This window comes from Lineus longissimus, chromosome 18, assembly GCF_910592395.1.
Source record: "Lineus longissimus chromosome 18, tnLinLong1.2, whole genome shotgun sequence".
Classification (NCBI taxonomy): Eukaryota; Metazoa; Nemertea; class Pilidiophora; order Heteronemertea; family Lineidae; genus Lineus; species Lineus longissimus.
The window spans coordinates 3,506,697-3,521,359 of record NC_088325.1 but is presented as its reverse complement, the minus strand read 5'-3'; the positions used below and the strand labels follow the sequence as shown (position 1 = coordinate 3,521,359).

Sequence of the window (14,663 nt, the reverse complement as noted above, 5' to 3'; positions counted from 1 at the left end):
GCGTCCTACTCCGTAGAGACGCCGCACTGGGCTCTCTCAATGTCATCAGATCCCTCCAGCTGGAAGGGGCCTTAAGAACCGCTCCTATGGACGGTTCTTTCCTGTTCGCAGATTCTGTACAAGAGGCGGCTCAAGCACAAAAAGATTGGGACAAATTATATGCCCCCACTGCGACACAGAGGGCCAAGACCTCTCTACCTAACGCTAGAAAGATAGAGAGGCCCCAGCAGGCATCGGGTTCAATCCCGTACGCCAGGCAGGTCCTGCCTAGGCCTACCCCGCCTAGTCAGCCTACTCCTGCTGGATCCTTCCGACGGGAAGCGGAGGGTCGCCGGACTGGAAAGAGGAAAAATACTTCCTCTAACCAGGGTGGATCCGGTCCGACTAAGCACTCCTTTCGCCCAAGGGGTGCTGGCCGGAAGAGGTGACTCCCCCCTCCTTTTTCCTCCCGGACGCAAAAAGGAGCCGACTCAGGTAGTCGGGGGCCGTCTGCAAAAATTTGCAGACATTTGGGACGATTGGTGCCCAAAGGGGTCCCCAGTCCCAAACATGTTGAGGTACGGAGTGAAACTAGATTTCAACCGTACCCCCCCCGACTACCATATATCCAACCCCAGTTCAGCCACCGAAGGACCCAGTCAAGGCCTCTGCCCTCCAAGCAGAGGTCGCGACATTACTGGAGAAGCAAGCTATCCAGGTCCTTCAAGATCCATGCTCCCCCGGCTTTTACAGCCACGTTTTCTTGGTTCCCAAGAAAGCAGGGACATGGAGGCTGATCATAGACCTTTCCAGGTTAAACACCTTCTTGAATGTTCCTCATTTCAAGATGGAAACCACCAGGTCTATAGCAACGGCGATACAGCCCAACGATTGGGCGGTATCGATGGATTTAATGGATGCGTACTTACATGTACCGATCCATCCAGACTATCAACACTTCCTTCGATTCCATTACGAAGGAAAGACGTATCAATTCAGGGCCCTGCCGTTCGGTCTGGCATCGGCACCCCTAATTTTTACGATGATAGTCACAGCCTTCGTCGCTCCCTTTCACGTGATGGGGTTCAAGCTCCATCACTACCTAGACGATTGGCTACTCCGTTGCAAATCGCGGGAACTACTACTGCAACAACTTCAGGTTCTAAAGCAAAAAGTAGTTTCCGCAGGTTGGATTATCAACGAAACAAAGTCAGAATTCATACCATCCCAAGACTTCGTTTACGTTGGAGTTCGGTTCCTTACGGCCATAGGGAAAATGCTGCCCCCCCCCCCCTAGACAGGATAAAGAAAATTCTTCATCTCGTCGCAGAATTCAGAGGAAGGACTCAAGCTCCCGCAAGGCGATGCTTGAGCCTTTTGGGACTTCTGAATTCGGCAGCAGACCAAATCCCCCTTGGCCGTCTATATATGCGTCCCATCCAGATGTTTCTAATGTCTCTATGGAAACCCCACAGGGACCCATTAGACAAGTTGGTATTAATACCTCAATACCTACTCAAGAACGTCTGGAACTTCTGGGAGTCGGAGACTCGTCTCCAAAGCGGTGTAGATCTTGCTCCACCGCCCCCAGAAGTGTCCCTGTTCACAGATGCTTCCCTACTAGGGTGGGGAGCACATCTGAACAACGGGGACATGTCCATAAGAGGTCTATGGACAAGGGAGGAGACCATTCTTCCAATAAATATATTGGAAATGAAGGCTGTCCTTCTTGCCGTGAGGGCTCTTTCCCTTCGCCTGAAGAATCGGAGAGTAACCCTGTTCTCCGACAATTCTACAGTAGTAGCATATGTCAGGAGACAGGGAGGCACAAAGTCCGGCATTCTTTGCCAGCTAACTTGGGAGCTTTACCATCTTTGTGCCGACCTTGGAGTATCGATATGTGCCAGACACATACCGGGCAATCGCAACATCCTTGCCGACGCCCTGTCCCGTCAGAACAAGCTAGTTCAGACAGAGTGGACACTCCATCAGGAGATTGTAGACGACCTTTGTCGCCTTTGGCAATCTCCGAAGGTAGATCTGTTCGCCACCAGGCTGAACAATCGCCTTCCCATCTATTACTCTCCACTTCCGGACGAAGAGGCCCTGGAAGTCGACAGCCTTACAGCCTCTTGGGTCGGGCTGAACGCATATGCGTTTCCACCCCTCCCTCTCATTCAACCAGTCCTGAACAAGATCTTGACCAGCCATCCGGTGAGAATAACTCTCATCGCACCTTGCTGGCCAAATCAGGCCTGGTTCCCAGCCTTGCTGGAGCTCCTGATAGATCACCCCGGGAGTCTTCCTACTTGGAAGCACCTCCTGTGGCACCCCCTGGGGAGATGCTACCACCAGAACCCTGGATTTTTCAAGTTTCACGCCTGGAACTTATCCAGTTGCATCTCCACCAGAGAGGCTTTTCGGACATCGCTGTCAAGCGCATGTCCGCACCTCAAAGGGGGTCTACCCTTGATGTGTATCAAGGAAAGTGGTCTACCTTCACTTCCTGGTGCAGGGAGAACGGAGTTAATCCGATCTCTCCCTCTATATACAGATTAGTTGATTTCCTTATTGAATTATTCACGGAAAGACAACTATCTGTCACGGCTATAAAAGGGTACAAGTCCGCCATCGCTTCTACCCTCCGTGTTTTAAGCACCTGGGATCTTCGTTGGGAGGACCAAATAACCCCTCTTTTCAGAGGAATGTTATTAGAGCGTCCTAGACCGGTTCACAACACCCCTAAATGGGACCTTTCTGTTGTCCTTAAGGTGCTCATGAGGCATCCTTTTGAACCCATGTCTATTTCATCCATGAAATATCTGACACTCAAAACGGTCTTTCTAGTAGCCTTGGCTACCGCCCAACGGAGATCAGAGCTCCATGCACTTTCTTTTAAGAAGCTGGCTTTTAGAGAGGGAGGGGAGGTTATCCTGGCTTTTATACCAGGATTTCTGGCGAAGAACCAGGGACCGGCCGCCTCTCGGCCCCCGGTTACTATTCCCTCTCTGTCAGGAACGATCTCTTATGATCTTCCTGACAGAACTTTATGTCCCGTCAGGGCCCTAAAGTTCTACATAAATAGGACAAAACCTCCCGGTATCCGCCAGGGGAGAGAGCGTTTGTTTTTGTCCTATAAGGAGGGAAATAAACGAGAGATAGCGGCCGCCACTATTTCAAGGTGGATTGTGGAGACTATTCGTCTTTCCTACAACACCTTGAAGACTTCCTCTGATCTTCGTGCGCTAGCTAACATCTCAGCGCACGAAGTTAGAGCACTAGCCACCTCCTGGGCTAACTACCGAGGAGTTGCTCTTCAAGAAGTCGTTTCCGCTGCATGTTGGAGTAATCACTCCACATTCTCTCGTTTCTACCTACGAGACGTTTCTTCCCTCGTAGATGGCATGCACACAATCGGCCCGATTGTGTCTGCGGGGCATGTTGTTTGATCCTGGCTAGATCAAAAAAGGGGGGGGAAGCCCGATTGAAGAGTCAAACGCGCATCTTGCGCCATTTTTGATGTGCCCTATCTTCAACATCCAGGCAACCCCTAGTAGACTAGAAAGGACGCAATTTCTTATTGTTGTTTAGCAATAATTCATTCTACACCCTTCAACATGCCTTACTTGCTCTAAGCTCTGTTGCCGGAAAGAAGATGGTTTTATTACGCAATTCTAGCGCTTTCCGGAGAATGGGTCTATTACTCTCTATAATATGATTGTAATACCGAGATCAAAATACCGGTCCTCCGGTTCTCCCCATTTCTTTCCCCTGGCGGTCCTCCTTAGCTAATATGCCGGTGGTGCCTCCTGGATGGAACAACAGCTCAGCCTTAGGTAAGTCCTCGTTTCCCACCTCCAATAGGTTGCTGGGATTCGATGCAAAAGTGTTCCATAGGTAAGTTTGAATGACACAAAATGCCCATTTCCTTACAAGAAATGGCCAATTTGTTAGTTCATACTTACCTATGGAACACGGCCCTCCCGCCGTCCCCACAAACGGGACATACTCTTTATTAACGCTCAAGAGTAAAGACTAAATATGGCGGCATGAGATCGGCGCGATCTCGCGGGATCGGTCAGGGCGCCGCCTGGCGGCCGAGCTGTTAACTCAGTTCTCCCTTTAGAAAATTAAAGGGATACTCTTGTGTTTGAGCCCAAATGGAGTAACATGCAAAAGTGTTCCATAGGTAAGTATGAACTAACAAAATGGCCATTTCTTGTAAGGAAATGGGCATTTTCTTTCGTACATTTCCTTAATTGTAGCGTAACAGACTGTCATGCCCCCTGGTGTTTCTTCAATTTTAATTTCCGCTGTTTTGTTGTCATTTTACTGTCAATGCTGTATGTTCATTCCGTGTCAATCTATTGTTGTGGGTTGATCAAACAACACTATTCTAACCTTCATCTAATGGTGTACAATATCTTTCTACAACGCCCCCTATAGGAAGAGGAAGAACGAGAAAGACGCAAGGCTGAAGAACCCGATGAACCCACTTTTTACATTGACATGGACGATCCCGAAAACCAGAATGCCGCGGTCAAAATTCAGGCCAATTACCGCGGTTATAGAGTCCGTGCCACCAAGGTTCGTCTGTTCCTCAATAGGAGGCCCCTGAGCCCTTCCCTGCCGATTAGCAACCTGCCAAAGTGTAGAAGAAGACTCCAATGTGTAGCTTTTATGTGCCCTTCCCTGCCATGTAGCAACCTCCCAAACACTAACAGTAGAAGAACATTTCAATATCTAGCTTTTATGTCCCCGGTTTAAAAATGCTATCTTATTAGAAAGATGTCTAATAGACATCTGGTTAGATAGATGTCAAAAAGACATTAATAAATAGATGTCTAATAGACATCAATATATGATGTATATTAGACGTCCGTTAGACATCAATAAAAGATGTCTATTAGATGTGATGTCTTAAAAACCCAAACCTTGCGTCTAGTTTCTGGGACTTTTGTTTCAGGTTATGTAATAGCATCACAATAGCAGCCTGCAGAAATGTCCAAATCCATCTAGATATAAGGCTTGTCACAAAAAAGTGTCACCTTTATCTCGTGTCTTAAGTCTGAGTATAGCTTCCTTGATGTCTACCAGAAAACATCCCACTGACAAACAAGCTGAAATTTACAGTTTTGGTCCTATTCTGTCAACCAAGAAATATTCCGAAAAATTTCAAATCTTGATAATCTTGAGTTTGCAAAATGTTTTGGTGAAACTCTTTTGAGACAAGCTGTAGAACCCATATGCTAATAATCCTTCCTAATTTGTTTCCAGGTGGTATACAGTTATCATGTTCGTTATCAGCATGATCAGTCGCTATAAAACCTGATGATAATGTGAAAATTGCCTTCCATCTCGTACTTTCCCAATCACTTTGATCTATGCGGAGTTCATTTAAACTAAGGAGCAGCTGCAACTCCTCCACTTTTTAACTTTATGAAACTGACGTCAGGAAACCTCGTTGATCTGTAAAAAACAGACTGAAACTTTCACTGGCGTTTTTTTTTTTGGGGGGGGGGTTTCGCAAGTGACCTTGTTTCACAAAATGAGATTCGAGAAAATGTATTTTTTAATTGAAAAAACAGAAAGAAATTTCTAAATCAGTAAAAAAGTTTTTTAGAACTTTTCATGAATTGCCATAAATAAATATAGTGAAAATATTTTGCTGTTTTCAGAGTGGAGTTGTTTTAAACGATCCTGACCAAGGATAACACTAAAGTGTTGATCAAACCTGAGACTCTTCATCTAGGGATGTAGAGATGGTAACAAGGGCAAGGTCTTCTTTTAGAGATCAACTGAGCTTTTTCTCAAATTCTGACATTCCAATCAACTTGAGTCGTTTCTAAAACAAGAAATTTCTTCAAAAAATCATCCTAACTCATTCACTGATTCAGTCTCGATCACCAATAACCGTTCAACCTCGTTCCCTTCCACAGCACAAAAAGAAACAGGAAGAAGAAGAAGTTGACATCGATCTCACCGACCCCGACGTGGAAAAAGCCGCCATTAAAATTCAGGCCGGCATCCGCGGCCATTTGACCCGAAAGGGCATGAAGGACAAGGAGGTTCGTCCGATCAAATTCTCTATTTTCTAGTGTAAATATTTTCCCATAGGTAGCAGTTGTAAATATTTTCCCATAGGTGGCAGTAATGTTTGTGCTTTTGTACCAAATTCCACACCAACTGCACTTACCGTTATTAGCGCTAATGGCTGCAAATCCAACCAAGGCGAAATGTACAAAGACAGTTTATTTTCTTGCTGTTCTACTGTTGACCCATAGGTGCAGTAATGTTCATGCTTTTGTACCATATTCCACACCAACTGCACATCCCTTTAGTAGGGGTTCTGGCTTAGGGCTTGCAAATCTAACCTAGGAGAAATGTACAACGGTGGGGCTCCTGCTTCGTTGCAATTCTAACCTCGAAGAAATGTACAGTGACAAACTGTTTCAAGCTTTTAACTATCATGAAAGTTGATGAGCAGTGTGCCCTTATGTTGTTTACATCAATCCAATATTTCACACAGTTACCATAGGGCTTTGTCAGTGTCATGTGCAACATAAGCATGTATTATATCAAGATGTTGTCTCATGTGGTTGGCAGTTGCTGTTGCCCCCCTTCCTATAAGACTCGCCCATACTCTGGATATAAACAACCCTTGATGATGATCAAGTTTTTTTAGGTTGTGTGTATCAATCAATCCTGAGCTGATAGATCCCTCTGATTCTAGTGTCAGACACCTGTGATCTACTCCATAAATTGGGGAGTAGTGGATCCAAAATGGTGGCCTGTGTTGGCAGTCTCGTAATGACATAGTAACCCGAATACACAGGTGTCGAGAATCATATCTGTCCTCGAGCACCTCCCCCAAGAAGCGAATGATTACCCCTATTTTTAGCCCTCCAGATGCCCGGAAGATTCATATTTTGTTCTCAAATTTTTAATTTTTTTTTGGCTAGAACCCCAAACCGCCTTCATTTCAATAAGCGTCTCTCTGACATTGTCTGAGAGGGGCTGCACCCCTTTGCCAAATTTCAGGATCCCCCACCGAGGTTGGCTTCTTTAAATGGACTTCCCAGTCACCTATTGTTCTGGAGGGGGACAACATCTGCTTGGCTAGGGGCATGGGATGAATTCACTCTAAGATGTCAGCGTTTTCTCCCATCTATCTCTTTCCAACCAATCTATTCCTTTGTCATGTCCCAGTTCATTTCCGTGGATGCGTCCCTTTCTGTCTGCTCACCTGTTTCCTTTTCCCGTTTCCCAGCAAGAGACTATCGCAAAGCCATCTGAATATGCCGAGGAAATCGACATTGACCTAAATGACCCAGAGGTAGAAAAAGCTGCCATGAAAATCCAGGCTGGGTTTGCTGGATTCAAAACGAGAAAAAACTTACACGCTCAAAAGGTCTGCGTTTTGTCAATTTATTCAGCATGTTGATGTTGTAACTGTAGTGAGATGTTTTTATCGTAATTTTTTTAGTGTAATAGCATGACCCCCTGTTACAACCAATGGGAACGTCCATTAGGCCAAAGAAAGATTCATTTTGAGTGTGGCAGGTCACAAGCGAGGATGGAACAAGACAAAAACCCCACAACTGAACTTTCTATGTATATGCAGCCTTGCACTGGGCAACAAACAGATCTGTCATTGTCCCAGATTTACTGGATGTAAAGCTCCCCGAATATGCAGACACAAAAGGTCTTTGTTTTGTTGCTTTCTCGAGTATGCCAATGTCGTAAAATAGTCGTTGTCAATTTCAATTCTTTCTTTATATGGAGTTTTGCTTATCTACAGTACACAGGCGCTTTTTCACATCAATGTCCAGATTAAACAGTTACTTTCCAGTGGATATGGCAGTATATCCAATTTGATCCAGCATCTTTTATACCCACAACTGACATAATGGACTAGTCATATTCAAAACCAACAAGAAAATAACAATATGGGCTATTTTTGTACTTTTCCTATCTTCTGACATTTTCTCTGTCAGATAATGTGACCGTTTCTTTCTCATATGAACAGGAAGCCGCCGTAACTATCCAAGCTAGTTACCATGGTTACTCGACAAGAAAGGAACTCAAGAAGCAAGAGGTCGGTTTAGTGTAAAAAGTGGATTTGTACCTGTGGCCTGGTATCCGGGTTGGATGTTTATAAAAAAGTCAATATATACAGCGAAACCTCTCTAGTGAACACCTCTCTATTATGGACACCCTCTCTACTGAGGACATTAGTTTTCATTCCAAATTGGTTTGTTTTCATTCAATTTTACCTTTTTTATCAGGACACCTCTGTATTAAGGACAGCACTTGTCGGTCCCGGGTGTCCTTTATAGAGAGGTTCTACTGTAATTCTTCCCTGGACAGATTATCAGATTTAATAGAGTTACAGTAAATATGCCTTCATATCAAGCATGGATTATCCATGTTCTCATTTCTGTGGGTCTACATCTAAGGTACAGTGGTACAGTTATAGTCCCAGTACAACTGTAACCTTTATTGTGTAGAAAACGGCTCATAGACACATAAATGCACACATAGGCTATAATTGTACAACCTTACCTTAGAATGTATCATCTCAAGAAATTTTCATCAAAAATGCTTGTTTAGTTATCAGAATAGGCTGAAACGAAATTTTATAAAATGAAAAAATTTTCTCAAGCAACACAGGTCCAACCCTCTCAATTAAAAAAAAAATTGAAATTTACCAGCAATTTTTTGAAAAAAAGTGCTATCTTATGACTCGTCTACAAACAGCCTTGTAAATGATTTCCAATGAAAAGTTTCTCAAGCAACAGAGGTGCACCCGCCCACTTAATTGAGAAAAATCTTTGACCGAGAATTTTGAGTAAATGCGTCATCTTATAACACGTCTACAAACTGCCTTAACATGATTTCAAATGGTCTACAGATAACGGCCACAATAGTGGCAATGCATTGTGGAAGGGTTAACACCAATGCTAGTCTATCATCAAAAGCAGACCGATTTCTATTAAGATAAAACTCATCGTATTCATATTGTAATTGAAACTATAATTTTGCAATCTCCGCTATATTTTGTCATTGATCAGTTGTGATACAATTGTTTACGTAGGTTGCCGCGACAACGATACAGGCAGGATACCGTGGACACCAGGTTCGGAAGAGCGTCAGGCGGAAATCGGTGTGTTCAGGTTTCTAATTCAAATTCTAAACATTGTTGAAATTTGTAATCGTGCTCTTGGTGATGTCTTGTGAGACCGCTATGTCGATTTAATTGCGTTGAAATAGAAATTGCTCTCAAACTGTTTGACTCTTCCAATTGGTGTCATGCTGATACTGGGCTTACATCTTAGGGAGATAAGTGGCATAGTTGTTCGAGTCCTTGGCTCATAATCAGGAAGTCGTGGGTTCGGCTTTCTAAAGGATTACTGCTTTTCATTTCCGTGTCCTTGGGCAAGACATTTAACCCTACATTGCTTCGCTTGACCCAGGAGTATAAATGTGTGTACCTGGCTTGCCTAGGGGGTAAACCTGTGATGGACCATCATTCTATCCAGGGGGAGTGGTACTCCTAGATGTTCAATGCTACCGAATTGATAATTCCAAACATGGGAAAGCACCCAACCAGGGCATTGATCCTCTTAGCCACTTTATTGTGAAAACTTGATGAAATCTGACAAAATGGGTATAAAGCGCCATGCACACAAGCAATTTTAGTCCCTGCAACATGCAACATAACCATGACAATATGAAAATTGTGGTTGGACTGTGACTGTGAATAAGTTAAATTGCAAGCACCTATCATGTTGTCGTGGCTTTGTCGCAGCGACTAAAATCACCTGTTTGCACCTTATGGCTGATAAATATTTTGTTCATCCAACCAGCCATAACCTAGCTGTTGGAAGTCAGTTGGTGAAGACCGTTTATGAGCTTGATAGATTGATTTTATTGATTGGTTGGTTGGGGAGGGGGTGTGAGGAGGGGGTCAGTCCTTTTGGATCTTTAGACTGGTATTGCCTGCTTTGCTTTTTCCGCTTTTAAAAGTCTTTCTCTTTTGTGGCATGTGCAGGATGCTGCCGTTATGATCCAGGCCAACTTCAGGGGTTACCGAACCAGGAAGTCCATCATTGCAGAAAAGGTGACTACATCGGGAAAGCATTTTTGATCCCTTCAGAGTTTGATTCAGGCAGTAAACACCAGAGGGTCTGCAAAAAGTATGCGCCCCATCATTTGCCAAAGGAAACCCTGCTAATAGCCATAAGAAAGATCTACAGTTGAGAATATTGACTGATATCAACCTCTTGTGTCTAGTACATCATCAGAGGGCACTTGGGGGAAATGCCCACGTAACTAGTTCATACATGCATTGTCCTGAGTTAACAATAAGAAGCATTTTAAATCATCTCTTAAAGATGAGGCTGTCACTGACTTCTGCTGTGTTGAATCAGATAGTGTGCCCATTTCAATGTTTGGGTTATCAGATAGTGTGCCCATTTGAGGGTTTTGGAAAATCTGATAGTGTGTCCATTTAGGAAAATATGATAGTGTGCCCATTTGAGGGTTTAGGGGGAATTAGATAGTATGCCCATTTGAGTGTTCCGGAAACTCAGTGTGCCTGTGTGCGGGTCTAGGAAAATCAGATAGTGTGCCTGTTCGAGGGTTTAGGAAAATCAGATAGTGTGCCTGTTCGAGGGTTTACGAAAATCAGATAGTGTGCCTGTTCGAGGGTTTACGAAAAACAGATAGTGTGCCTGTTCGAGGGTTTAGGAAAATCAGATAGTGTGTTCCTTTGAAGGTTTAGGAAAACTCGAAGCCAGTGTTGGTTTCTCGAGATTTTGTTCAAAATACCTTTATCAGATTATTAGTTTCTGACCACAGTAATCTGCATCTAACACAACGTCATGCCAAATCACTGCTGCAGTCAATGCTTAACTTTTCCTCCCATACGCCAAGAACGAAATCTAACTTTCTTGCATGCTTTCTAACACTAGGTACCCTCGACCATAAGTGAGGAGATTGACTTTGAGGATGATATGGCAGCCGCTGCGACTAAGATCCAGGCGGGCTATAAGGGTTACAAAGTGCGGCAGGGACTTAAGGTGTGTCCGATGTTCTCATCGGTATGTTTTGCGCACTGTGCTTTGCGGGGGAGTCCTATTGGTGATAGCATGACCCTGAGAGAACTGACGACATTCTTGAGAAAAATTTGTAGCAAGAATTGTACATGTTTATGTATATGAAATGGAATAAGAAGTTAAAGGGGTATGCCGTTTGTAATTACTGGTGGTCCAGGAAAATAGAAATGCAGTTATACACAATGCTGTAGAACAGTTATTATGCATACAAATTTGATGAAACTTGGTATTCATAGTATTTGTATATCTGTCTACACAACGGCAATGTTCAGATTTATATTTGGTACAGATTTACGCACTTGAAAATTTTCAAATTCAATTACAAATTTCAAAACTTTATCGGACAGTTGAGGCCTTTAACTAATAATCTTTAAAAAAATCTTAATCGGGATATTTGGCAGTGGTCAGTCCTCTCTAGTGATTGCTGCTCTCAAGAATTAGTAAAGACTAGTCTTTATTAAAACTTGCTGCTTTGTATATAACAAGTCGCAATGAGGGCTATGGATACTTTTCAGCATTGAATTTTTGCCAGCTTCCACCTGGGGATGGGAACCTATCGTGATTGCTGTACATCACTTGCAGATGATGTTGTCAATTGCCTCGTGGCCTGTAATTTTTGCGATGTTTCGTATTTTTTGTAAAAAGTGCTGGGTTGGAAATTTTTGAGACTTTCATAAATTGTGCTTGCGCTCACGTGCTGTTTATACATGTAAATAACGCTTTTCCACAAGCATCATTTTCCCTCGCTATTTTCTCAACTTTGTATCTCACAAATTTTATTTTCAGATAAAACTTTATGCTAGTACATTTTTCTACTTTCAGTTATACTTAAATATCATTTTCCTACCAATTAACATGTATTTTTGGTTTCAGTTATACTTAAATATCATTTTTTCACCAATTAATTTTTTGGTAAAATTTTGCTCAGTCGCTGGAATTGTCTTTTAGCCAACAAATCGTCTTTCCTCATGATGTCATAAAGTCTGTCTGTTCATTCTTATATGTTGTCTGTCTGTCTGTCTTAACAACAGAGCCAATCAGGTCATGAAACTGAAACTGTAAGTCATCACAAGATGTTCATGTTCAAAGTTGCGTTAAAATTTATTTGAAAGGTTCATGGTTTAAGATGTTTATACTGTTAACTGCATAATTTTCGTGCCATTTAATTTTTGTGAGTCTGGAAAATTTAGGAAAAAAATAAAATTTCAAAACCTCTATTTTGGTGGCTTACAAATTTCATTCACTCTTTCTAATCCAAAAATATTTTTTCGATTTTTTTTTTCTTCAAATCTCAGTTAATCCTGAAATTTGTGAAAATGAAACGCCCCAGAAAATATGGCAGTTAACAGTACTTGATGTTATAGATTCCTGTTTCTTGATCCATGCTTTGTGTTTAGCATTTATTGTTTATAGTTCATATTTCATTGGGGTGACCATATCTATAAGCAGGGTCATCAATCATCGTCTAAATTAAATGATTTAGATTAAATCTAAATTTAAAATTTAAATTTAAATTTAAATCTCAATTAAGATTAAGATTTCGATTTAAATTTAAATTTAAATTTAAATTCAAATAAAATTTAGATTTAAATTTAAGTCAGAAATGTTACTCATCTTAAGAAATCAGGTCAATGTTCACTTTTCCAGCCCTTCACACAAACCCCTGAGACATTTACATCTCACTAGCTGAAGGACAAGGCGTGAAACAAAATGTGTTTCGTGTTTAAAATACCGTCCATTTTAAAAACCTACACCAGTGTACTCTCTCTAATCCCTTGTACCCAGACACACACCTGAACATGCACATGTGTGATACACTTCAGAAGGCTAAGATAAATATTGGCCCTATATGTAATAAAATCATCCAGTAGCATACACTTTCAAACCCAGAGGGTACGTTTGGGTATAAACCCGAACAAAAGTAAAGGGTACTGATATGAACCCCTGAAAAAATTGAGCAAAATTTACACATTTATTTTTAAAAATGTGAATTTTTGTAGACATTTGTGATCATCTGGAAAACACATATATTGGTCAAACAAAATTTTTTTTTAATTTTAAATGTTTTTGGATAAAATAATTTTCTCCTCCCCAAACGTACCCTCAAAAATTCGCTCAGCAAAACCCCTGATCACTTCCACGTGTGTTTCTAACCCCACCATCCGTTTATCTTGCCGACAGGAAGCGAAAGAATCCACCGTAGCTGAAGATGAAGATGCTGCACCCACTACGGAAGAGACGGCAGCCGAGCTTGCCGTGGAGGCCGAGAAGTCCGCCGAAGGAGAAGAAATCGACATTGACCTCGACGACCCTGAAGTAGCCCAGGCCGCTACGAAAATTCAGGCGTCGTTCCGAGGTCATAAAACGCGCAAAGAAATGAGCGTCGTCAAAGTATGCACTTCCCGTTTTCTCCATAGACCAAATGGTGGCAGCACTTCACGATCACCGCACATTCTAATATCTCTTCTCATATCCGTTTCGGATCCTGAAGCCTTTGTTGGCCACCCAGAACTAGCTAATGTCATAAAGGTTACAAATTCTTGTCCTACTTTCCATCAAAGTATCAATTGTCAATTTCAACCTGTGCAGAAATGTAGCCAAATTTTGTTTAGTTCTGAGATGGCCCACAAAACTAAACCACACCACAGACAAGTGATTTTTGTTGCAGCGACATGGATTATTTATCATGTGGGATACAAATCCATAGTCTGGGGTTAGTCGCCCGAACAGACATGCAATAATGAATAATGTCAAAGTGCTTTCATATTGTTGCAAGTTGCAACGATTGCTGATTTTGCCGCACAGCCTAGCAATCTCCTTATTGTTTATCGCAGCAATAAATATTGCATGTCTCTGCAACATAAATCACTTTTCTTTGGTGTGCTGTATCATACTAATCTAACTTCTGTCACCCCTAACACTTTCCTCTATATAATCACTATTCTGGCACACAAAGGCTATTAAAAGCCCTTCAATATTTTGAATAAAAGTATTTTAACCCTCTTGGTGTAGGACTATGATTTAATTTTCTTCTTCTCCATCTTAGGTTTCCTCTTTTTAATTTCACAGATAAAAAAATCTTTATTTCAGGTTTTAATGTATTACATGTAGTTGTATAGATGTAAATAAATGTAATGTGGTTGTAGATATGTTTATATGATATTTGCATTGTAAAAGGGGGACTATAGGCAGGAGTTAGGGGATGAAATTGGTCATCTTCGGACCACTGAAATGCACAGTTGGGGACCTGGCCATGTTTGATCTAATGTTAGTACAAGATTAACCTAGAATTATTGACGTGACGAGTTTCAATGTCTTGTCAGATGGGAGTGACCCCTATTTGACAAGACTGAGTAACTTAATATAACCTACCAGGCTCCTGCCTATACGTACCCTCCCTTTTATATTCTAATATCCTATGATTGCTGTCCATTTGAATTGCAATGTGAGTACCCAGGGGTCCTGCTTTTAGAGGTCAAACATCAACCTGGGGAGATGACAGAGCAGAGCAGACTACAGACCTTATCAGTAATGCATCCCTCCCATTGTCATGATAACATACTA

At 42.1% G+C, this 14,663-nt stretch overlaps 1 protein-coding gene across 14 annotated transcripts in view; it reads left to right on the top strand.

The window, feature by feature from the left end:
* The window catches only part of LOC135502527 (caldesmon-like), a 272,930-nt gene that overhangs the window by 234,825 nt on the left and 23,442 nt on the right, over window positions 1-14,663 (top strand). For 7 of the 14 annotated variants that reach the window (XM_064795443.1, XM_064795453.1, XM_064795452.1 and 4 more), the window contains 7 exons: window positions 4,426-4,566; window positions 5,919-6,047; window positions 7,250-7,390; window positions 8,009-8,077; window positions 9,077-9,145; window positions 10,034-10,102; window positions 10,956-11,063. In XM_064795443.1, the coding sequence (XP_064651513.1) occupies window positions 4,426-4,566; window positions 5,919-6,047; window positions 7,250-7,390; window positions 8,009-8,077; window positions 9,077-9,145; window positions 10,034-10,102; window positions 10,956-11,063 (726 nt within the window). Of the gene's footprint in view, window positions 1-4,425; window positions 4,567-5,918; window positions 6,048-7,249; window positions 7,391-8,008; window positions 8,078-9,076; window positions 9,146-10,033; window positions 10,103-10,955; window positions 11,064-13,280; window positions 13,491-14,663 lie in introns of all 14 variants that reach the window. The other 7 variants (XM_064795455.1, XM_064795446.1, XM_064795445.1 and 4 more) reach the window with 6 other exon arrangements.